Source organism: Canis aureus, chromosome 22 (genome assembly GCF_053574225.1).
Source record: "Canis aureus isolate CA01 chromosome 22, VMU_Caureus_v.1.0, whole genome shotgun sequence".
Classification (NCBI taxonomy): domain Eukaryota; kingdom Metazoa; phylum Chordata; class Mammalia; order Carnivora; family Canidae; genus Canis; species Canis aureus.
The window spans coordinates 7,202,561-7,226,123 of NC_135632.1; the positions used below are offsets into that span (position 1 = coordinate 7,202,561).

Below are 23,563 nucleotides of genomic sequence, written 5' to 3' on the forward strand. Positions count from 1 at the left end.
GTGCCCCCCTCAGTGCCCGTCACCCATTCACCCCCACCCCCCGCCCTCCTCCCCTTCCACCACCCCTAGTTCATTTCCCAGAGTTAGGAGTCTTTATGTTCTGTCTCCCTTTCTGATATTTCCCACACATTTCTTCTCCATCCCAGTATTTTAAAGGAAGAAAGGTTACTCAGTACACTCCTCATCTTTAAACAGTAGTACAAAGGGGGAGGTGGGTTAAGGAGAGGTGTCCTGCTTCATATGTGTCCCTTTTGCGCAATCCGGACTCAGGGATTGGGGGAAGGAGGCCAACCTGTGATCCAGCAGATGTGGTAAATGAGTCATGAATGAGGAGATAACAAAAGACTGGGCTTCCCCTCCGCCCCCAATCTCCCCAGGCCACGAGGTCACACATAAAACACAAGCCTGGCAACAGCAGCAACTCCCAAGAGCAAATAAACACAGCTCAGCATAGCACACATCCCCTTGCGGTACAGAGTGCTCTCACTCCCAGTGCTCACTGCAAAGGCCACCCTTCCCTGATTCAAAAGCCCCAAGGAAGGAACAAGAAAGAAGCAGAACTAGAAAGGCCAGTCTGGCAGCCTGGAGGGGGGGTCATCCATGTGGGTCAACCAGCAGGCCTGTCCACTCTTGTCCCACCTACCTTCAGCAACTGCCCAGAGGAGATTTTTTTTTTTCTTTAATTACCCCAGTTGACCTAATCAAGAGTGCAGTGACGTAAAGAAGGAAACAAAAAGAAATTTCTTTATGCCACGGGAGGCATCTGACGGCGTAAGAGCGGATGGGTTCGTTGGATTATCAGAAAAATAAACCAGTTGTCTCTGCAGAGAACTGTTTTTCTTGTTGTTTCCACGTCTCCAAAACCAAATTGCTTCCTGAACCACCACGGCCAAGGGCAGGGAGCCTGGTTCTCAGGCTAAAGCCAGCATCAGGCTGGGGAGTGGCCAGCACCTACACCGAGAGGCCAGAGGGGGAGGCGAGGAAGATAAATTCTGGTAATCAGTTCTACTCACATGGGCTTTAGATATTAAAAGTGGAAAACATTCTATTTTCGCCAATAAAAACGAAACCGTTGGGTGATTTTTGTTGTTGTCCCTCTTCCGTTCTATGTACTCTAAAAAGGAAAAAATGAAATAAATTCAATTTTTCCCCCTTTCAATTTCAGCTAGGGAAAGAACTTATGGAAAGTGTGCCCACAAAATCCAGTTGTTTTATTATCACGGGCCCTACGACTGTTTTCTGACTGTGTCGAGTGTGCTAATCTCAACTCTTTGACCAGACTGTAAGTAGGAGTTGGGTCTAAATGAAAGGGATATGGACTGGGAGATAAAACGGAGCTCTGGAGCGTTTTCCAGAATCATCAGCTGTTTTATCTTGAGCAGATTAATCTCCCTGCGTCTCCCCGTCTCCTCAACAATAAAATGGAGAAACAACAGTACCTGTCACTTAGGTTGTTACAAAATCCTGAGAATCATGTTTGTCCGGCACAGAGTGGACACTCCAAAAATACTAGTTATTACTCTGTATCCCCCCCGGGTTCCCTTCCGAAGACGCATTCAGCCTCGGTGCGGTGCTATTCAAAAATCTATGGTGGCCACCACTTCTCATTGAGGTAAAGCACCCACCAGGCCTGCTGGGGTTCCCCCAAGTCTCCGTAAAGCCCCAAATGCCTTCCCCTGCCGGCCCTTAGCCCCCATACAATGTCTGCACCCCCATCCCACCCCAGCTATGCAGCTCAAGAGGGAGCAGTTCTTGGCATCGCTCCCTCACTGGGATGAAAACCCAATCAAAGCCATTCTCAGGGCCCAAAGGCAAGGGCTGGCGCATAATAAATGTTCAGGAAAAAGTTCACTGAGAGATCGACTTGACATCACGTCTATTCATTTTTTTTTCAAGACTTTGATCAAATTTCGCCAATTCTATGCATGTAGTCTTCCCGGACGCCCGTGCAAGAGGGAGCTGTGTTCCTTCCCGGCTCTCACGGCCTATTTCTGAGATGATTTTGTGCATTCAACATTCCCCGACCAGACTTAAAAAAAAAAAAAGCTGACACGGAGCAGCGCTGCTTGGGCCGGGCCTGGGGCTCCTCCATGTGGGTGGGCCAGGGGCGCGGGGCTACCAAGTCCCTAAGTCCTGCGGTCCCGCCTATCCGAGGGCTCCTGTTTCTCTCCCACTTTTACTAACTGGACAGGGAAGCGCCCCGAGGTCCGAGCGGCCAAGCGCAGGCGTCGCCCCCCCAACCCCACCCCCGCGGGGCTCCACAGACCGCGGCCCGCGGGGGTCACCCAGGCTGCCGGGGCCTCCACGCCCTGCCCACGGCCCTCGCACCCCCCCTGCCCGCGGGCCCTCCCGCCTGCCCTGCCCCGCACCGGCGCAGCCCAGCGTCGCCAGGTCCGGGGGAAACCCGTAGGGCGCCCCTCCACCCCGGGGACCCCCCAGCCCCACCCTCCCCTGGGGACCCCCACCCCGGAGGCCCCCACCCCGAGGACCCCCCACGGCTCCTCTCACCCTGGAGACCCCCCATCCCGGGGACTCCCCACGCTCCAGCCCGGGTACCCCCCACCTGGGGACCCCTCCATCCCGGGGACCCCCCACCGCTCTCCCCACCCCGGGGACCCCCCCATCCAGAAGACCCCCCCACCCTCCAGCCCGGGTGACCCCCACCCCAGGGACCCGCCCCACCGCTCCCTCCACCCCGGGGACCCCCCAGCCCCTCTCCCCCCACCTGTCCCCCCACCCCGGGGACCCCCGCACCCCGGGGACCCCCCACCGCTCCCCCCACCCCCAACCCGAGGACCCCCCACCGCCCCCCCACACTCCGGGGACCCCTAGCCCCACCTCAGGGGTCCCCCCACCCCGGGGACTCCCCACCCTCCAGCCCAGGTACCCCCCCCGCCCGGGCACCAGGACTAGGAGCCGCCCCGGCCCCCCCGCCCCGCGCCCCGCGCCCGCCCCGCGCCGTGACTCAGCCCGGGGAGAGGAGCCCCGGGTTTTCCGCCCCCGCCCGCCGGGGGCCTGCGGCTCGCGCCCGGGGAAGCGCCGGCGTGGCTCCCGGGTGGGGCCGGAGGACCCGGCGGCGGCGGGCGGGGCGGGCGGAGCGGGAGCGGGCGGGAGCGGGCTCGGGAGCGGGCGGGCTGCTCGGGGCCTGGGCGGCGGCGGAGGCGGAGGGGGAGGCGGCCCCGCGGGTCCCCGCGCGCCGGGCGGCCGCACACGTGTCCCGGCGTCACGTCCGCGCGCGCCCCCGGGGCCTGCGTCAGCGGCCGCTCGGAGCCGGGCCGGGAGCGGCGCGGCGCGGCGCGGCGCGGGGGTCGGGCCGCCGCGGGGCCGGGGCGGGGGGCCGGGCCGGGGGCCGGGGCGGGGGCCGGGGCGGGGGCCGGGGCGGGGCGGGGGCGAGCAGCGGCGCCGGGAGCGCGGCGGCCCCGCGGAGGCAGGCGGCCGCAGCCCGATGGTGGCTCGGGAGCGCGATGAGCCGCCCGTCCTCCACCGGCCCCAGCGCTAGCAAGCCGTGCAGCAAGCCGCCGCCGCCCCAGCACGCCCCGTCCCCGGCTGCGCCCCCGGCCGCCGCCACCATCTCGGCCGCGGGCCCCGGCTCGGCCGCGGTGCCCGCCGCGGCGGCGGTGATCTCGGGCCCGGGCGGCGGCGGCGGCGGCGGCGGCGGCGGCGGGGCCGGCCCGGTGTCCCCGCAGCACCACGAGCTGACCTCGCTCTTCGAGTGCCCCGTGTGCTTCGACTATGTGCTGCCCCCCATCCTGCAGTGCCAGGCCGGGCACCTGGTCTGCAACCAATGCCGCCAGAAGCTGAGCTGCTGCCCGACGTGCAGGGGCGCCCTGACGCCCAGCATCAGGAACTTGGCCATGGAGAAGGTGGCCTCGGCGGTCCTGTTCCCCTGCAAGGTAAGCCCGGGCCCGCCCGCTCGGGCTCCAGAGCCACGCGGCACCCCTCTTACTTAAAGAAAGTGGGGGGGGGGGCGGGGAGAAGAGACCGACCAACCGGTGCGTGCGCGCTCCCCTCCGCGAGCCCACCTGTCCACGCCGGGAGCACCTCCGAGGCCCGGGCTGAGGGCTGAGCCGTCGTTCCTGGAGGCGGCGCGGCTCTTGCCACCCGGGGACCCGGGGCCCCGCGGACGCGCGCCGGGTGCTCCGCAGGCCGGGGCTGCACGAGTGCAACTTGGACCTGGAAGCCGACGGGGGCGGGGGCCCTGGGGACGGAGCACCGAGGTCCGGGCCCCCGAGGCCTCGCGCACCCCGCGCCCGCCCGACACGTGGGAGCCCTCGGGAGCGCAGCTAAAACCAGGGCGCCCGCAGCCTGCTCTCCTCCCGCAGCGAGAAAACCCTGCAAGCCACGCCTCCCCCTCCCCTCGCCTCCCAGGGACCTGGGGAGAGATGGGTGTTCGCGCCGCGTGGGGCTGGCGACCCACGTCCGTGGGCAACGCAGCGGGGGGGACACGCGACAGCTGCTGCGCTTCTTCCGAGGCCACCGCCTGCTTTCGTTTTAAGAAAGTTACCGGGGCTCTTGCAAAAAAAAAAAAAAAAAAAAAATGCAAACCACACTCCGAGTCTTAAGAAGAGTCAAGGGAGAGACCAGAGACCTCTCCCCCCACCCCTCCCCACCGCTGTTTGATTTCCCCGGATAGCTTCCCAGATTTTTTCCCTTTTCCTTTTCTAGCAACATTGAAGTACATTTTCAGAGCTGAACCTGAAGCCGTGGATGTCAGTGTGTGTCGGGGAGGTTCCTGCACACAAACAGTACACACACATTCTCCAGGCACAACTTGTACAAGTTGCTGTTCTGAAGTCGTCACGCGTGTTTTTCTGTGTCTGAAACGTGGCTCTTCTCACTGTACTTTGAAGGGCTGCATAGTGTTTCATGGTGCGGCCCCATCATAGCATCTGCTTACTTACGTCTCCCCCTTAAAAATCCTCAGGAGCAGCTCCAGAGACCCGTTTCCCTACAGTGCCTCATTAGAACTTAGAGCCAGACCAGAAAGTCCATTTTTGCAACTTAGAAATGGAAATAATGTCATTAATACTTTTGAGTTGGGGTTTTTTTTTTTTTTTTCTTTTTTTTCTTTTTCTCTTTGTAAAAGTAACTGTTCGCCTCTTGGGCCATCTGAGCTGTCTTGCGTTTCTCCTTGATGCTGCTTATTTTTATAGGGCAAGAGCTTACTTTTAAATTAAAAATAATCCACCAGAGAGTTGAAGCTTGGGACTCGAGTCAGTAGAATGAGTGTTTTAATTTGGTCTGTGCCCTGCCACAAATCCAGTTTAAAATAGCATATTCAAATAAAGGTTTTGAAGCTGTGTTTGGGCTGTGGGTTTTCAGTTAACCTTAATATATCACTCTGCTTCCAGCCACTTCTCATATAATGCTAACTAATTCACCCAACCCAGTAGGTGTTTCTCATAAAATTTGGATGAAATATTTCTGTAATTTTTTAGGGTCATGAAGAAGGTGGCAGGCAGCCTAGTGATCGAGAGAGGATTTGGTGTTCGTTGACATCACAGGGGGCATTTGATGTTTGAGATACGTTGTGGGGGCTGCAGGGGGTGCCCCACAAGATTTCTGGGGAGCTGTCTTTTCAGCTGTTTTCCCAGACCTTCCGTGGCTAATAGAAGAAATGGCTTTAGGTGAACTGCAGTTCACAAAGGAACATTTGGTATCAGTCAGTATTCTAGAACTTATTTTTAAAGAAGCATATCTCCTAAGAGCATTGTGTTGCTCCCGAGAGGAAGGGAAGGAAACAGTTATGCTCCTTAAAGTGTGAAGTTTCACTTTCAGGATCTAGGGGTCCAGTTCCTATTGAAACATCTTTTCTCCTAATGTACCATATGCTAGTGAAACCCTTCTTGAAGAACAGTTCTCTTGGGACTCGGGGGTCCTCCGTGTTTCTGTACGTGTCAGTGACTTTCCAAGTCCCCGTTGCGTACGAAGGCAGGTGGGGAAAGCCATCACATCACAAGCTGAAATTAAAGAGTCAGCCATTCACCATTCCCCTACAGCCCAGGCGCCATACGACCTGGAAAGTGATCTTGGGGTCCCTTCCGCGTGTGAGGTTTACAAGGCTGGAGGATGCCTGCCTCCACTTTGGTTGACCAGTAATCCGAACTACTGACGGCCCAGCTCAGCCTTTTAGTCCCCATGAACCCAACTTGGATGTGTGTTTACAGCAAGCACCAAAGATAGTGTCGGCTGAGGAGGGCCGAGGGAGGTAGCGAGTGCCAAGACCTGTGTCACACTTCAACAAAACAGGCCTGTGTCGCTAGCCCTCGGCTGGCTTGTGCTTGCTCCTGGAAATCAGAGGGACTGCCTTGTCACTGTCCCTCCCTGCTCTGAGTCTCTCCCACGTGGGCTGCCCCATGTGAGGAAAACAACGGTGGATGCAGTACCAGAGCCCAGGTCTCAAGGGTAGCACCGGGCTGCCACTGTTGGCTGAGAGACCACCTCTTGGGGACCTTGATTTCGTCACCTGTAAAGAGGGGACTGAACGGCTTGACTTCTAAGGACCTGTAGCTTCTAGAATACCATGAAAAGAAGGCCAGCTGTCTGGAATGGTTATAGGGTGCCCTCCGTGTGCGGAGGTCATCGTTTATTAGCGGGCCTTTCTTCTTTCCAGGTGAAGAAACAAGTGCCCCTAGAGAGATTCCCTGACTTGTCAAGATGAGTAGGCCAGGTCCTGAGCCAGCACCCCAAAGGCTTGCCTCCTTTGTGCTACATAGGGATTTTGCAACCGACCCTTTACCTCAAGGCTCCAGATTGTAACTTACGGTTGACACCAGCTAACAAAACCATCTGATCGGAGGAGTTTACTAGCTCTGATGGGAATATCCCAGTGCGCTGATGGGAATATCCCAGTGCGACAACATACGTGTCCACTGTAACGTTCACTGCCAGGAATTCTGTGAGCTGTGTGGGAGGGAAAGGCCAGGGGGAGATAGCCTACAATCCTAATATCTGGGGGCAGTCATCACGGCTCTGGACTGCTCATGCTTCAGGTGGCCCGAAAGTGGATTTGTTGCCAAGTGGCTTCTTGCACAGGGATGGGGTCACTTAACAAAAGGCACGGATGCTGCAGGTGTCTTTGGCAGAAGGCACCACAGGCATCGTTAGCTCAGGTCTCCTTTGAAGAAAAGGATCTCTAGCAGCCTAGGGCTCTCTTCCACTTGTGATATTTTTAGTCCATTCTATGGCTTGCTCTACGCCCGAAAAGTTTTGACATCCTGTTCCCATATTGCAAACCCACCATCTCTCCGTGGCGTGTGGGTGTAGGGGGAGAAGTGAAGGTTGACACATTGGGGCCCCCACTCAACAGTGTATTTTATTTTAATATCAGCCAAGTATTTCTCTCCAAACTGTGGGGAACGCTAACCCACTCCAGCCCACTTACACTATGATACATTTTCTCTGCGTTTCTTGTTTTCCTTTGTTTTCTCTAAAACTTTCTAGTAGCGCATCTTCAAATAATTATTGAACTGGAAAGCCTCAGTCAGACAGTCTTCCTTGCATTTGGGTTGCTTTTGCTCAGCTCTGGATGATTGGCAGGGGTGGCAGTGTGGATGTAGCCTGCTAGACCTTGGGATTTTTTTTTTTCCGAGAAAAGCCAGAAATCTGAATTTTTAAAATGCTAAATATCTCAATTTTCTTAACATTGGCATTGAATTCATATTTAAAGCCAGAACTCACAGGCCAAACCAGCCACGTCTGGAGACTAAATTCCAACTGCCAGTGTGCACCTTCTGACCTGGTTGTCTTTTAGAAAGCATTTACTGAGCCCTGGAAGTTCTCATTTTACTCTTACCACACATGGACTTTGGAATTCTGAGAGGTCCCAACTGGACAGGATTTTATAGCTTATTTTCATCTGTATTTTGCCAAGAGAATATTCTGTTCTGGCCCCTGGGGAAACCTGAACTGTTGTCCTAGTGACTGGATGTTTGACTTTCAACAGGTCAGTTTATTTCTTTGGACTCGGGTGTCTTTAAGAGAAAGAGTTGCACTAAATCATTATGTCAAGCATCTTTGGGGCGCCTGGGTGGCTCAACTAGTTAAGCGTCTGCCTTTGGCTCAGGTCAGGATCCCATGCTCCTGGGGGGATCAAGCCCTCAGTCCTGCTCCCTGCTTACCAGGGCATCTGCTTCTCCCTCTCCCTCTGCCCCTCCCCACCATTATTGTGTGCTCTCTCTCTCTCTCTCTCTCAAATAATCTTAAAAAAAAAATTGGGGGGGGGAGGATCCCTGGGTTGCTCAGCGGTTTGGCGCCTGCCTTTGGCCCAGGGCGTGATCTTGGAGTCCCAGGATCGAGTCCCACATCGGGCTCCCAGCGTGGAGCCTGCTTTTCCCTTCTCCTGTGTCTCTGCCTCTTTCTCTCTCTCTCTCTGTGTCTATCATAAATAAATAAATAAATCTTTTTAAAAAAAAATTTTTTAAAAGAATCTTTTTGTGCCCTAAAATTCCAGAATCTAATAAACTGTCCCAGGGAAGAGAGCAGTAGGCAAGAGACAGACCTGGATTCCCATCCCGGCTGTGTGTGACCTCAGTCCAGTCACATACTCCCCTGAGCTTGCCTGTTCATCAGTTAAAAAACATGGAGATAATACCTAGCTGGTGGGTGCTCTGAGATCAGATTAGAGCTTTAAGTCTTTTGCTTCACCATTTCAAATGGAAGGTGGGTGTTATCAGGGTGGTTGCTAGGTGATGGGTGATCCGTCACCTAGAAGTCTGAGGGGATACGCCAGTGTGCAGGAACCATTTCGGAGATCTTTTCTTCATCTAAAAAGTTCCCCTGAGACAAGGACCAGCTCCTCTGGACATTGCCCTTGCAGTCTTCACTGCCGCCCAGGGTTGGGACAGGTTTACTCACGAAAGCCTGCGTTGGCAAGCCAGGTACATGGACAGTGAGGCTCAAGATTTTTCGAGAACACAGTTGACAGAGGTTTTTCGGTATAAAATTAAGAACAGAAACACTGGAACGCTCTGTTGGACACTAAAATCTAATGCTGACTCTACACGGAGTTGGCCACCACCTCCTAGGACTAGGGGTAAATCATTGTTACTCAAGGTTGACCTTTGGTACAACCAGAAGGGGGGAGGGGAGAGCCAACAGGTGCAGCAGGTCTGGCCTAGAAAATCCCCAACCTGAGATTAGCTTCCGCTCTGCCGTTCTGTGTCAGATCCCTTTTCCTGAAGCTCCATACAAAGTGCCCTAACCAGAGGACCACGGGGAGCCCTTCTCATAAAATGTCTTAAGAGCCAGACTTGTGCATCTGATGAAATTTGTGAACAGTGGCATTTCTTACTCAAACTCATAAGGCCCCGCTCCTTGAGAGGGGCACACGGTGTGGCCACACGTTTGCTAAAGTGAGTTCCCGGCGTTCAGGGCCCTTGTGTATCGCCGGCGACTTGCGCAGGACGTGATCGTACCCGGGGCATCAGAATGCGACCCCGCTCTGCACATCCTGCACGAGAAAATCAGAAAGCTAAACATTTTTCCTGATTAAATGTGTCTTTATATTAAACCTGAGGGTGGCCTCTCACAGGCTTCTAAGAGACACTGAAAATCCGCTAGCAGAATTGCATCAGCTTTACCCCAAATGCCCATCTAGCTCCTCATTCTTTTTTTTTTTTTTTAATTGAGAAACTGTTCTCGTTTCCAGTTTCTGCAGTGATTTTTAGACTCTATGGTGTCTGTGAGGAAGGTCACCCTCCCTCCCAGTTTTCAGCCACAGACACTGTAGAGGGATGAAAGCTACACCTGTGTTAAATGTGTGGGCCTGGGCCCCGTTTTAAAACTTGGAATCAACAAAGGTAGTGTCTTTGGGTTACTCCTTCCCCAGGCTCCCTCTTCCTCCAGTAGTTTGGAGGGAGGCCCTGTTCGAACCTTCTAGTCCAGACGCCTGCTCCAACCCTACCTCTCCAGACTCTCAGTGGCTCCTTGGTAAAATGGGATACCGACTGGGTTGCTGTGAGGATGGAGCATGGTAATAATTCATGCGAAGCGCCTAGCACTGCCCCAGCACAGAAGAAACACTAAATAAATGTGCACAGTTAGAAGCTAGCAGAAAACAAGTGGCCAGTGTCTAAGGTCAGTCCAGGCATAAACTTGAAAAAGAAGGAAAAGAATCTGTTTTCTCCCACAGATTCCCCCACTGAGCTTCTCACTGAGGTTTTTATACACCTGGACGCATTGGCCCTGTCATTGGTTTTTCAGCGACAAGACTTCTCTTTTCATTTCTTTACTGCCTTTAGAAGAGAAAGCCTGGTTAGATTAGGCAGTGTTTTTTAATATGCATATTTTATTTTAAACATTAGAAAATATGGGGATTTTTTTTTTCAAAGTAGGCTCCATACCCAGCGTGGAGCCCAATGTGGGGCTTGAACTCATGGCCCTGAGATCAAGACCTGAGCTGAGATCCAGAGTTGGACTCAACCGACTGAGCCACCCAGAAGCCCTTGTAAAATATGTTTTTAAAAGTCATGATCATTATTTTTAAATGTAGGATATATATATATATATATATATATATATATATATATATATATATGAAATTAAAATCTCTTACAGTCCTCTCACCTGGAAAAAGCCATGACACAAACTTAACCTCTACATCAATGGAGTTTCACAGTCGAAGAAAAGTAGGTAAGATAGGAAACCACACACTATTTCATAGCATATTTTTTCATCTAACACATAGTGACTGCTTTTCACCATTGCTAAGTAGCCTCGAAGGTCGTGTTTAATGACTGCGTAGTATTACAACAGTACTAGGGTTACCTAACCAAGCTCCCATTTGTGGTTGTTTAAATCATTCTATTTCCTTACTGTTAAAAAAGTTTAGTTTTTGAAGTACTGCTGTAATAATGCTTGTGCATAAGAAAGTAATTATTTCCTAATGATAACTTCTTAGAAGTTGGATGGTGGGGCCAAAGGGCATGTGGAGAAATCAAAAAGCTTTTGATAGCAGAGTCAGATTGCGTTCTCACTTGAAATCCTTCACAATTGAGCCACACCTGGGTGGCTCCGTGGTTGGGCATCTGCCTTAGGCTCAGGTCGTGATCCCGGGGTCCTGGGATCGAGTCCCGCATCGGGCTCCCCACAGGGAGCCTGCTTCTCCCTCTGCCTGGGTCTCTGTGCCTCTCATGAATAAATAAATAAAATCTTAAAAAAAAAAGATCCTTCACAACTGAGTACCCATCTCTCTCCAGCATCCCCTACAGTGGGTGTTAATCCTTTTGCTTTTCTTAATGCTACTGCCTCTCTTTTCTCCCTGGGGTAACCTCAGGCCAGAGCTGGCTCCTCTTGATTACCTACTAACTTTTCATCATATCTGCCCTTGCCTGGGAATCTCCTGTAGCCTGTCCCTCCTACACACCCTCTGCCCACCCAGTCATTACCTCACCCCCGACCTCCTCCTTCTGTAACTAAGTCCCACCGGGGAGACAGAGGTGCCAGCAGCACCCTTCTGAAGTAGTAAGAGCAGAGAGGAGTCTGGAGACCTTTACGCAGTGGTGGGGTCAGAGCTGCATTCTGAAGGACAAGCAGCAGGTTGCCAGTGAAGAAGGAAGGGATGGAGGATCCCCATGGGGTTACGTCGGGAGGCCAGAGGAGCTGCTTGTACAGACTGTTGTTTACCTTGTCTGAACTACATATATGATCTTGTTATTTTCCTAGTTACTTTGTAAAGAAAAACAGGCCACAGTATCCTCTCTGAGACATTTGCCCTAAGTCCTGCAGCCTGTAAGTCCAGGAGACAGAAGCTGCAGCATGGGCCTTGTATCACACACACGATGCCTCTTCCACCTCACGCTCCTGCCTTTTCCGCTCCCCGCTGCACCCCACTGAGGAGCAGTGATCCGCCTTTCCATTCCAAATTCACATACCGGCTTCTGGAGGGATGGCAGTGGAACCAGAAGGCCCCGCTTATTAGGACTGCCAGGTAAAAATACAGGATGCCCACTTAAATTTGAATTTCAGACACACAACTTTTGGTGTAATTTCAGACAATTTTTTTTTTAGTGTAAGTATAACCCAAATACCGCCTGACACCTACTTGGGCATCTTGTATTTTTAGTTGCTAAAAATCTAGCACCTCTACCACTTAAGTCTCCTGGCGAATTCGATTGCTTTCGTTGAGAAATAAAGACTGTGGAAGGGACGTCACACTGTTCGAAGAGTGTCGGGACAGTCAGTGTGATTATGCAGCGGGAGCCTGGCCTAGAAGAGTAAGGACAGACTGAAAAAGTGGGCACGGTACTGGTGGTGTGGCGTAAAGCCTTCAACTCTGGCTCTTCCTGTAGGGTGGCTTTCTTTGCTTGAGCCTACGCTCCGGAGAGACCTTACAGACCTGGTTCTCCAGGACAGTGTGTGGTGGCCTGTTGACTCTGGCCGTGGTCAGATGAGAAGCATATTCAGTCAAAACTCAACCTTCGTTTACAGTGTCTAAGTTGGGGACACCTGGGTGGCTCAGCGGTTGAGCGTCTGCCTTTGGTTCAGGTCACAATCCCGGACTCCCGGGATCGAGTCCCGCGTCGGGCTCCCTGCATGGAGTCTGCGTCTCCCTCTGCCTGTGTCTCTGCCTCTGTGTGTGTGTCTCTCATGAATGAATGAATAAAACCCTTAAAAGAAAATAAATTTTAAAAACTAATAAAGCGTCTAAGATGAAAAACAAACCCCTGCCAGCCCAAGGAGTCTTCGTAAGGCCTCTCCCATAGCAGGTGTCCTCAGAAGACTGCACTAATATGGCACCAAAGTCTTCCAAAGAGACCTGTAGTAAAAGACCTGCCTGCAGCCCAGGGTTTGTCAGGGTTCTCTTGGGCAGAAGGAAGAATTTTTGAGCCCAAGATTGTTGTTGATGTTGTTGTTGTTTTTAAGATTTTACTTATTTATTCATGAGAGATACAGAGGCAGAGACACAGGCAGGGGGAGAAGCAGGCTCCCTGCAGGGAGCCTGATGCGGGACTCGATCCTGGGACCCCGGAATCATGACCTGAGCCAAAGGCAGACGCTCAACCACTGACCCACCCAGGCGCCCCAAGCTCAAGATTTTAATTAGAATTGCCTTCTCCAGAAGCAAGTTCATGAAGTCAGATGTCAGTATTTTCTTGGTCTCACCACCGTCCGATGGTGCGGGCACTGACCGGACGCTGGCTTCTCGTACTACTTTGGGGAGAGCTTCATGGCACCATTGGTGGAGAAGTCTCTCTTTGCACCTCCTCGTAGTGGAGATGAAGGATCCAGCACCTGGGTCACTGAGGATCCGCTAAGGTTCTTAGAGGAAGGCCGCCAGACGGATGCAGGCTGAGCATCACAGTGAAGGCACCAGAAGAGAGTTCACTTTGCCCTGTTGCCCGAGTGTGAACTTCATGAGAGTCCGGGGGTGAGATGTCTGTAGTTTTGTCGACCCGCCCAGAGCTGGTATGGGAGGCTCCATTCGTGTCACACACACACACACACACACACACACACACACACGAGGTAGCTGAGCTCCAGCTGTATCCTGCAGTGGCCGTAAACCCATTATAAGCAAGAGGAGTACCTAGCTGTCCGAATGACAACAGTATCGTCGTCTCCCCATCTCTGTGAGGTTTCAGAGGGGCTTCAAACACACCCACCCCAAATAGTTTATGTAAATAAAACATGTGAGAAGCATTCATCAAAAATAGCAAACCCGTAGTGACTGAAGTCGAAAATAAACATTTTCCCTCGTGTGATCTCAAGGGCTTTTGAATTTTGAATTTATTTTTGAAATCTAAGGTCCATCGTAAGACTTTCGATTGAAGTAAAATTAACACAGTAAAAAGAACAGTCATCTTCTGCAGAGAGATCTAATATTTATTCATTTACCGACACGTGTCAGGTGGGCGGGAAGCAGGCAATAAATCAGTAAATCAGTGAACGAAGTTAATAGACACCTAAGTACCTAGAAAATAACCTGGGATCATCATCCGCTGGTTCTGACAGATTATCACACTTTGAGGCACAAAGGAGCTAGTTGGAATTGCTAGAGGCCCTTTTAAAAAGTGATAAAGTCTAAGTTGAACCTGTGGCTAAAAGGTAAGTTGCAGCACGCTTCAGTTCTAGGTGAGGTTTAGCCCCGACCCCCATATGAGCCAGGTGTCGAGATGCTGAGAAGATAGAGCCCTCTACCACTAGTCCCCGAATGATCTGCGGATCATACATGAGGCAGTCGCCAGCTGAACCTCCTCTACCTCAGTGAGGTCACCTCCCCAGCAGTTAAAGGGGGTTACCTGTTGTAGGCAAAAGGGGGGCGCGAGTAGCTTCATTCCTGGAACCCCTTTCTGACCTGTCTGGAGCCCCAGAGAGGAGTATCCCTTGGACCATGAAGCATGGTGGATCCCGCAACTGCAGTGGCTTGAAACTGTACAGGCCGGGGCCACAGGTGTGTGAGACACCCAGACTTTTATAGGATCAAAGGAGCAAAGGAGAAAGCTTTGTCCTCTATGGGGACAGGAGGGAGGTCAAAGAAGTGTTGGTTCTTATAACAACCCATGTCGTCTTCATTGATAAATGTTATGGGTTCAGTAAGATGCATTCCAAGGGCTTCTAGTAAAAGACAAACTATTGACTGACCTTGCATTTACCTGTAGGTATGCAGTTAAACGTATATTCTCTTTATACAAGAAAAAAAAAAAGCCAGGTATGATAAAAAACTCAATTCGTGCCACCAACTCCCCCAAAAGAATCTCTGTCCCATAAAGGATAAATATGGGAACTCAGTCCCTGGATTCTTTAACACATTTTTATTTTTATTTTATATGATTTCAGATTTCCACAATAGTTGTAATAGTAATACAAAAATATTCGTATATGCCCTTTACCCAGAGTCACCAGCTGTTTCCTTTTTGCCCATTTGCTTTAGCATTTGGGCCGCTCTGTACTCAGACATACATTTATGTAGCCGTTCGCATGGAAATTGGAGGCGTCCTGCCCCTTTACCCCTAAAGGCTGCACTGTGTTTCTCCTAAGAACAAGGACGTCATCTTCTGTGATTATGGTCCAGTTACCAAAATCAGGAACGGTGACATGCGGTCGGTACTAGTATCTAATCCCAAGTCCATATCCCAACTTCAGTCGCTGCCCCCAATAATACCCCCTGTGGCAGCTTTGGTTCCCCAGTCCGGCGTCCCGCACTGCAGTTAGCCACATGGGTGCATTTTGTGATCACTACAGCTCATTGGATGCACAGAACAGCACAAGTTTGCTCGTGCTCACTCTCAGACAAGGTCATTTCTTGGATTTCATTCAAACGTTTATGAGCATCAACAACAAAATATTTAAAAAAATATATTGATTGTGCTTTGTTTTTTCCTGAGACCCCCTCCTTTGAGGTGCCGGCAGGTATTTTGCTAACAGGCCTCGGTTTCCTTGGAGGTGTAAGCAGGCGAGGGCCCAGGGCGGTTACCCCACAGTCCCCGAGCGGGGACGTGCCTGTGGCCCAGAGCTCAGGGCCCCTCCACTGTAGGCGACTGTTGATGGTTGAAGCTCAGGAAATCGTTCTGGAATTGCACGGACTCACGTTTAATTAAATAGATTAAGTGACTTGTTCTAAAGCAGTCACGGGATCCATGACCTTCCCTAGCACCCCCGGCCAAGCAGGGTTATTGTGTCCATGTACTCATTCCGTAAACAAATACGATGTGACTGTGTGTACTAGGTAAATAACAGGTGTCTCGTGTTTTCTGATGCACCTCATCATATTTGTGTGCAAACGGGTTTCCGTGCCAAAAAAAAGGAAAAGCCCTACCTAACTTCAGCTCGGATACCACCTTCACACCCCGTGCCCAGGAAGAGGACTGGCACTGTCTTACCTCTTTCTACAAAGACTTAAAAACGAGGCACCAGGGCCCGCACTGCCTTGTGGCAGGCCGTGTTTGCACAAGACTTTTGAGCCGCCGCCGCAACCTGCAAAGTTTCTAAAGAGAAGTCAGAGATGGGGTTTCAACATTTGTTTCTCGTTCTGCTGGGTCATCTTCCCCCTGTCTCCATCGTCGTGAGCTTGGGCTTCTGTGTGTGCTTGGGTCTCTGTCCTCCTCCCCCAAGAGGTTTACTGACAGTAAAGTCCCACCACCACCACCACCCGCCCGGGGGAAAGGAGCCGCCCCTGCCCTGTGGAGGCACCGCATCTAGAGCCGTGCATGAGTCCCCAGGACACACAGGCGGCCCCCGGGCCGGGTCTCAGGACTCCCAAGTGCACACTAAGAACTGGGCGTCTGAAGGAAAGCAGGCGTCCTTTGAACCCTGCACATTTGGTAGGGCCAGCCTGAGCCAGAGTGAGAAAAGTGAAACCTCAGACCTTTCTTGCCAGGTACCAGGGAAGCTGGGAGGGCCTAACTGCTGGTTATTTATTTGTGAGGTGCTGCTCCTCATTCCTTGGGGAGAGGCACTTTCAGGGCTGTTTTTCTCCTTGCAATCGAAGGAAGAGTCAATGTTGGGACCTGCTCCCAGAAGCAGCCTGCCTGGGGACTGTGGGCTTTGTGTGTGGTGGCCTGGGGACTGCCGGTTAAGGCAGATGGAATTCTTCCTTTTACTTCAAGATAGGGATTCTTGGGCTCCTAAGCTATCACATACCGTGGAAGAGCACTGGAGGAGGAGCACCTAGGGGATTGCAGAGGGCTCTGCCCACAGTGTGGCCACGATTGGCCATGTAGCCGGGATGAGTCAGTCTGTAAAACGGGTAGAACGAGCACCCTAGCCTCCCTCCACGATCTGCAAGCCACCAAGTTCTAGTTGTGGGTCCCAGCTGGCGGCTGGCGTGCCCGAGCTGTCCTGGGCAGCACCCACTGGGCGGGGCAGCAACCAGCCTGACCGGCTTACTGGTGTGGGCCTCTCCTCACAGCTGTCATTGTGGCTGCCCAGCCAGGTTTTGTCATCCATCAAAATCAACCCCCGGGCCATTTTGCCCTTCCCCAGACACTTGGCCATGCCTGTGACATTTCTGGTTGTCACAATGGGGGAGGGGGAGATTGCTACTGGCATCTAGTGGGTAGAGGCCAGGGGTGCTGCTAAACACGGCCTCCCCCACAAGGAATTACGTGGTCTAAAACGTCAGTACAGCCATCCCCGCTTTTTGAACGTTCACTTGACATCACGTTGCTTTTACAAAGGACCTGTTTGTGGTAACCAAAGGAAATCCGAAGGAGACTTCCACCACTACGAAAAACGGCAGGAAAGGAAAATAGCGTTCAGCCTCTCTTTTGCAGTGCGCATCCTGAACAACAGGAGTGGCCTCGCCAAGCTCCTTTCCTGGGACCTACCCCCAGCATCTCAGCATCAGGACTCCAAAGCTTTGAACTGCATCTGTGCGCATCTGTGCTTTATCTCGGTTGGTTTTGTACCTCCGTTAGCAAGGTGTGTCCGAGGATATCAGAAAAGCACGAGAGGTGGTTTTTTGGGACTAGGAAGGCTTGGAGACTTTTCCATACAAATTAATGGCCCTTGCTGCTTTGCTTTATGCCATTTTGTCTCATGAAGGGTTTCACAGTTCGGGGAGCAGGGAAGAGCTGTAGTGCCACTGATGAGAAACCCAGAAAATTAACTAAATTGTCCAGGCCCTGAGGGCACCTGGCCTTGCCTCCTCACTTGAGGTTTCATCCCCATGGTTTGCTCGCGGCCCCTCTTGGCAGGAACCACGGCGAGGGCAGGACGCGCCGCTGGTTCCCTTCTGTGTGTTCAGGGACGGAGCGTGGGCCGTTCTTGGGAACGCTTGGAGCTTGTCGGGGAAACGCAAGCCAGGGCTCGGTGCAACCTGGGTTTGCTGCTCAGAGGCACCTAGACGCTTCCCCCAGTGTCGGGGAATTCACAGACCCTGCACCCTCCCTCTGATCCCTGCAGGAGAGCCCCTGCCCCAGAGCGCTGCTGAGACTGTGACAAGCAGGAAGGGAGGCCTAGGAGTGCGTGTGTATATATATATATTATATACATATATATAATTTATATATTTTTATATATTTATAATATATATTATATATTATTATATATTATATATATAATCTATATTTTTATATATTATATAAAGTGTGCGCAAATTCAAAGTTTAGACCTTTTCTTTTTAGAGCTGGTCTCTCACCCGCTCATCATACAAGTGGCACCAGTGGCCACAAAGACACGCCCTCACCCACGATGGAAAACAGAAGGAATAGGTTGGCTTCAGAGTTCAGCTTGTTTGGGAAAAAAAGCAGAAGCAGCACCTACCACTTAAAAAAAAAAAAAACAAACAAATCCCTATTTAAGTTCACAGAGGCTGTAGCAAGACCTTTTTTTTTGTAAGGTCACTGTCCAGGCAGGTGCCAAGTAATGCCCTTCCTGTGTGTGTGGTTTGGGGGAGGGTCCCCGTTCTCTGTATGTGGCTCGTAAGGCAAAGCAACTCAGGATATAAATACTCCTGCCTGAGCCGCACACGAGGAAGGTCCCCGGTGGTGGCTGGAGGATAAATACCTGCGGAACATGCGGGGGCCTTGGCTGGGGGTGGGGGGGGCGCAGGTGTACTTTCCCGGACCCTCTGCCCCAGCTCGGCGCGTCCCTGGAAGCGTTGGTGGGTGGCGGCAGGCAAAGCCCCATCTGAACCCCTCCCGTCCACAGGCCCGGCGCTGTTTCAGCCTGGGACTCAGCCGGGCTCGGGGCTAAGTCTTGCTATTTTTATTGGGTGTAACGCAGGTTGATTTTGGTTTTTTGTTGTTGTTTTTTTTTTTTTTTTTTTTTTTTTTGTAACGCAGGTTTTTAAGCGAGGCACAGATGCCTCACCTTATCACCCGCAGAAGAACCTCGAAGCTTCTGCGTTCCCAGCCACACTCGAGGCCTAAAACACAGTTAATAGGGATTTGGGTTTTTTTAGGGCCTTACTGTGAGGAACACGAAGTAGAAAATAGGGCTACATAAATGGGTTTCTCCTTCTGATTATGAAGGGTGTTTTTTTTTTTTTTTTTATACCCATGCTTTTTTAAAATTAGGCCGTGGTTTAAGAAGATGAATACGCATTCCCCGTGGGCAAGGTACATACCAGGGAAGTATTTCTGGCAATTTCTATTGAAGGTAGTTATCATTTCCTTTCGGTGCGGGGGAGGAGCCAGCTGCCTTTCTTTGCCTGAGGACCCTCTTCTTCCTCGAGGGGACACTCCTCTCCCTTCTGCGCTCCCTGTCGGGGCCTGGAGCCCAGGGCCTCGAATGGAGCACGTGCTCCGGGCCTGCGTGTTGCCAGTGATGAATCCACCTGCGGAGATTGGAATTCTGACCGACTGATGGCTCGGGGAGGGGGTTATTCCCTGGGCAGGGTCCCCAAAACCAGATGTGAGGCTTTGTTTTGTTAACAAAGGGACACCGCAGCTTAGATGTGGGACCCGGGCCCCAGCCTCATTTGCTGTCCTCGTGTCTCAGCAAGGGCCGGGGGGACCCAGGCGAGGTAACCCGGACCATTGGCCTGCCGCTGCGAGCTCCGACTTCTCGACTCAGCCCATAAAAAGGTGACTCAGGTTCCCTTCTTCTTTACGACAGCGCGGTTCTCCGGGCACGTGTCTACTTGCGGGCTGGTTCCCCAGCTGGCATCCAGGCACCGACACCGCGACGGTTGGGAGCAGGAGTCCGGTTCCTCGCGGTGTGCTCTTTTTTCCCAAGATCGGTGTGATCTGTTCATCAGGAATGTCACCCCAAGTGCAAGGGAGACAAAGGCCTTGTCCCTGCACCCCTAAGACAGCACTGGGGGGCTGACTATCAAAAACCTCTCCTGGGAGCCTCACCCTGGAACCCAGTGTAGTTCCCCTTCCCCCTGGACGTGTGGCGAGGGCCTGACATACCTGGCCAGGACGATGGGTGCGGGGACCCGTGGGGGTGTTCTGGGCCCCTTCTCATTTTAACCTCCACTGGCTAGAACCACACTAGCCCGCCCAGAGTCCCTTGGGGTTGCGGGGTTGAAAGGTGAAGGGAGTGAGGTAGCAACTTCTAGCAGCGTGGGGTTGTCCACGCGGGGGTGGCCTGGCCCGGCTGGTCCCTCCGGGCAGGAGCAGGGCCCGAAGGGCAGCCTTCCCACAGCCTGCCTGTCGCTCCCCCCTCTGAGCTAGGGACGGGGGCGGGGGCCGCCAAGAGGAACGACACTGTCTTCATCCTGGTGTTGGGGTGAAAACTAGTCCGGAGGGAGCATATCCCTTGCCCAACCATATGCCTAAGCCAGAGAGAGAGCACAGGCAGTCAGAGTGGCAGGCAGAGGGAGAGCGAGGAGCCCGATGCGGGGCTCGATCCCAGGACCCCGGGATCATGACCTGAGCTGACGGCGGACGCTTTACTGAGCCACCCAGGCCCCCCCTCCACCAGCCATTTTAAATCTTAAAAAATTCTTGGGGCAGCAGGGTGGCTCAGCAGTTGAGCATCTGCCTTTGGCTCGGGTCATGACCCCGGGGTCGCAGGATCGAGTCCCGCGTCGGGCTCCCTGCATGGAGCCTGTGTCTCCCTCTGCCTGTGTCTCTGCCTCTCTCTGTGTGTGTCTCTCATGAATAAATCTTTTAAAAAAAAAAATCAAAATAAATTTTTAAAAATTCTTGACATTCACGGAAAATATGGGGGAGGCCCGAGTTTCCGGGGCTGGCTCTACAATCCCGTTTGAGGTGTCGGATAGCGAGAGCACTTTGGATCTTAGGTTCCCGGCGGTGTTGGAATGGGGGCGTGCGATGCAGGAGGCCCCCGGTTGAGGACACCCCCAGATTTGGTGGATGGCAGTCCTGACGACGAATCCGGACCTCACACTTCTCCGTCTTACATGCTTAAGCCCCCTCGAGCGGAGAACTCAGCGTAGGCCCCGGCGACCTGAGGGGGTGACCCTCTCGGAGGCCGGCCCGGGGGAGTCTGCAGAAGGCCGCTGGCTCACCGTGTGTCTTTCCGTCCTTGCAGTATGCCACCACGGGCTGCTCCCTGACCCTGCACCACACGGAGAAGCCAGAGCACGAGGACATCTGTGAATACCGCCCCTACTCCTGCCCCTGCCCCGGCGCCTCGTGCAAGTGGCAGGGCTCCCTGGAGGCCGTCATGTCCCATCTCATGCACGCGCACAAGAGCATCACCACCCTCCAGGGGGAGGACATCGTCTTTCTGGCCACAGACATTAACCTGCCCGGGGCCGTCGACTGGGTGATGATGCAGTCGTGCTTTGGCCACCACTTCATGCTGGTGCTGGAGAAGCAGGAGAAGTACGAGGGCCACCAGCAGTTCTTCGCCATCGTGCTGCTCATCGGCACCCGCAAGCAGGCCGAGAACTTTGCCTACAGGCTGGAGCTGAACGGGAACCGGCGGAGACTGACCTGGGAGGCCACCCCGCGCTCCATCCACGACGGCGTGGCCGCGGCCATCCTGAACAGCGACTGCCTCGTGTTCGACACGGCCATCGCGCACCTGTTCGCGGATAACGGCAACCTGGGAATCAACGTGACCATCTCCACGTGTTGTCCGTGAGGCGCCGGGGTGATCTGGGCACGGCGCTCCATGGTGAATAAAGGTGTTTTGTTTTGTTTTCGTTTTTTTTTTTTTTTATAGATGTTCTAATTCACTGCGTCTTCACAAAATCGAGTGGCCCCCGTGTCCCGTTTGAGCAGCAGCTTCCCAGCGGGCCTCAGCCCAACGAAGTTCGTTAAACAGGGAGGAGTGGGGTTGGCCTCTTAGCCATTTGGAGTCTGTTCTGTGATCTAAAATCAACTTTATTATTACATCCTGTTCCCTTCCTGAACAGCACTTGACAGGTCGCTCAGGGCTCCCGTAGACCGGGGTGTTGGGAACTGGAGGCTCCCTCCTGCTGGACTCCCTCTGTTGGTCCCTCCAAGTTGACAAAAAGCACAGTGACTGTCGATAGAGTCCTTAACCTTACTTTTACCTTGTTTCTAGGGGGGTAGGAATTGTTTCAGTGCATTTTAAACCGTGTCTCTCAAACTGGGTGGCTAACCGGTGTGCGCAGAATCACCCGTAGTACTCCTCTTACGCCTGCACGTCTGGGGAGCCTGTGATGGTCACTGTCCTCAGGTGATTCTGTTCGACAATAAAGTTTGAGAATTACTGGCTTAAATTGTGGAAAGGGTCCAGATTTTAAAGGTGCTTTACGACTGCCCTCTACTGATACTGTTTGTCTTTCTACCATTTCATGCCCCCACCACCTACCACTACGCCCAGATTGAAACCAGAACTGCAGATCCCCATGAACACACTCCTGGGATTTGGTCACTCTCTTGTGTTTGGGGTGAATTGCCTAGGAAAGCGAATCGTATGGCCGTTGATAGTTGTCCCATGATTAGTTTTTGCTCATCACTAGTACAGATGACCTGTTTACACGTGGCTTCCCTCGGAGGCCACCCTTGACCGTAGATGGTGGGACAGACTAGATCAGTAGAGTTGGAAAAGCTTTATAACCAGTGTCATATGCTTGCTATTTAAAGGTATGTGTTGGATTGTTGTTTTTTGCCACATTCACTTTAGTTTTGTAATAAATATTTTCCAAAAATGAATATTGTGCTGCTTTTTCCCAGCTGAATGATGTTTGTTTGTTGGGCGCCTACTATGTGCAGGTGCCTGAAGCTTCCCCACCACCTTGGGCTTGGAGCCATCCCTATTTCCACATGAAGAAACGGTCATTTGTCCAAGGTCGTGACACAGGTCTGTGTTCGAACTGGAGTCCACACTCACCTCCCTGAACCAGGCAGTGCCCTTGGTGCTGCTGGTCTCGTCCCTGGAGATGTTCTTTCACATGCCAGCACTTGTGGAAGAAGAGTATTTCTCCTGCTTTACAGAATCAGAAGGAAGAGGATTGGCTAGAGCTAATTTACTCTTGTCCTCTACCGAGAATTCTGGGTTTGAGCCAGGGTGACCCACCCTCTCAGTCCTGACCCTAAACTCTCAAAGGAATTCAGAATACTAGCCCCCTAGGCCTGAGGATCAAGGACTACTTAACTTAGCAGCCCCATGGCATTAGAGTAGCACCCGATGGAAGGGACGGCCTTGGAGTTGGTTTTGGTTCTTTAGGTGAGATGCAGGGTTGATTTTTTTTATCCAGAATAGAGTTCTGGCAGTTAAGGAAGGTTCTAGAAAGTTTCACTCTACACAGCTCGGCCATAGACATTTCTGTAGCCACAAACATTTTCACTGCATAACTAATCGGCCATAGGGCAATTTTGCCATGGAAGACAAAACCCACAAAAAAACGAAAGTGGGACAGTCATTAAAAAGGACATAATGAAACATGAAAAGTGACAAAATTTAAAAGACTTTATTGTGGAATTAAAAAAAATTTTTTTTTTTTTTTGAGAGAGAGAGAGGGTGCAAGTGGGGTGGGGGGAGGGCGGGGCGGGAAGGAGAGGGAAAGGAGAATCTCAAGCAGGCTCCACGCCCAGTACGGAGCCCGGCCTAGGGCTCCATCTCACAACCCCACGATCATGACCTGAGCCGAAATCAAGAGTCAGACACTTAACCGACCGAGCCCCCCAGGTGCCCCAGAATACAAAATATTTGACTATATTTTAAATGTGTGTAGATTCACTGCACAAATGATTGATTTTACTTGGTGGATCATATCTAACCACTGGTCTTC

General features: G+C 52.4%; 1 protein-coding gene across 1 annotated transcript; it reads left to right on the top strand.

Annotated features, from left to right (window-relative positions):
- The first annotated feature begins 3,436 nt into the window (after positions 1-3,436).
- On the top strand, positions 3,437-22,484 carry SIAH2 (siah E3 ubiquitin protein ligase 2). The gene is made up of 2 exons (XM_077864712.1): positions 3,437-3,893; positions 20,887-22,484. The coding sequence occupies exons 1-2, from the start codon at positions 3,465-3,467 to the stop codon at positions 21,442-21,444; spliced, it is 987 nt and encodes a 328-aa protein (XP_077720838.1). The 5' UTR covers positions 3,437-3,464; the 3' UTR covers positions 21,445-22,484.
- The last annotated feature ends 1,079 nt before the right edge of the window (positions 22,485-23,563 follow it).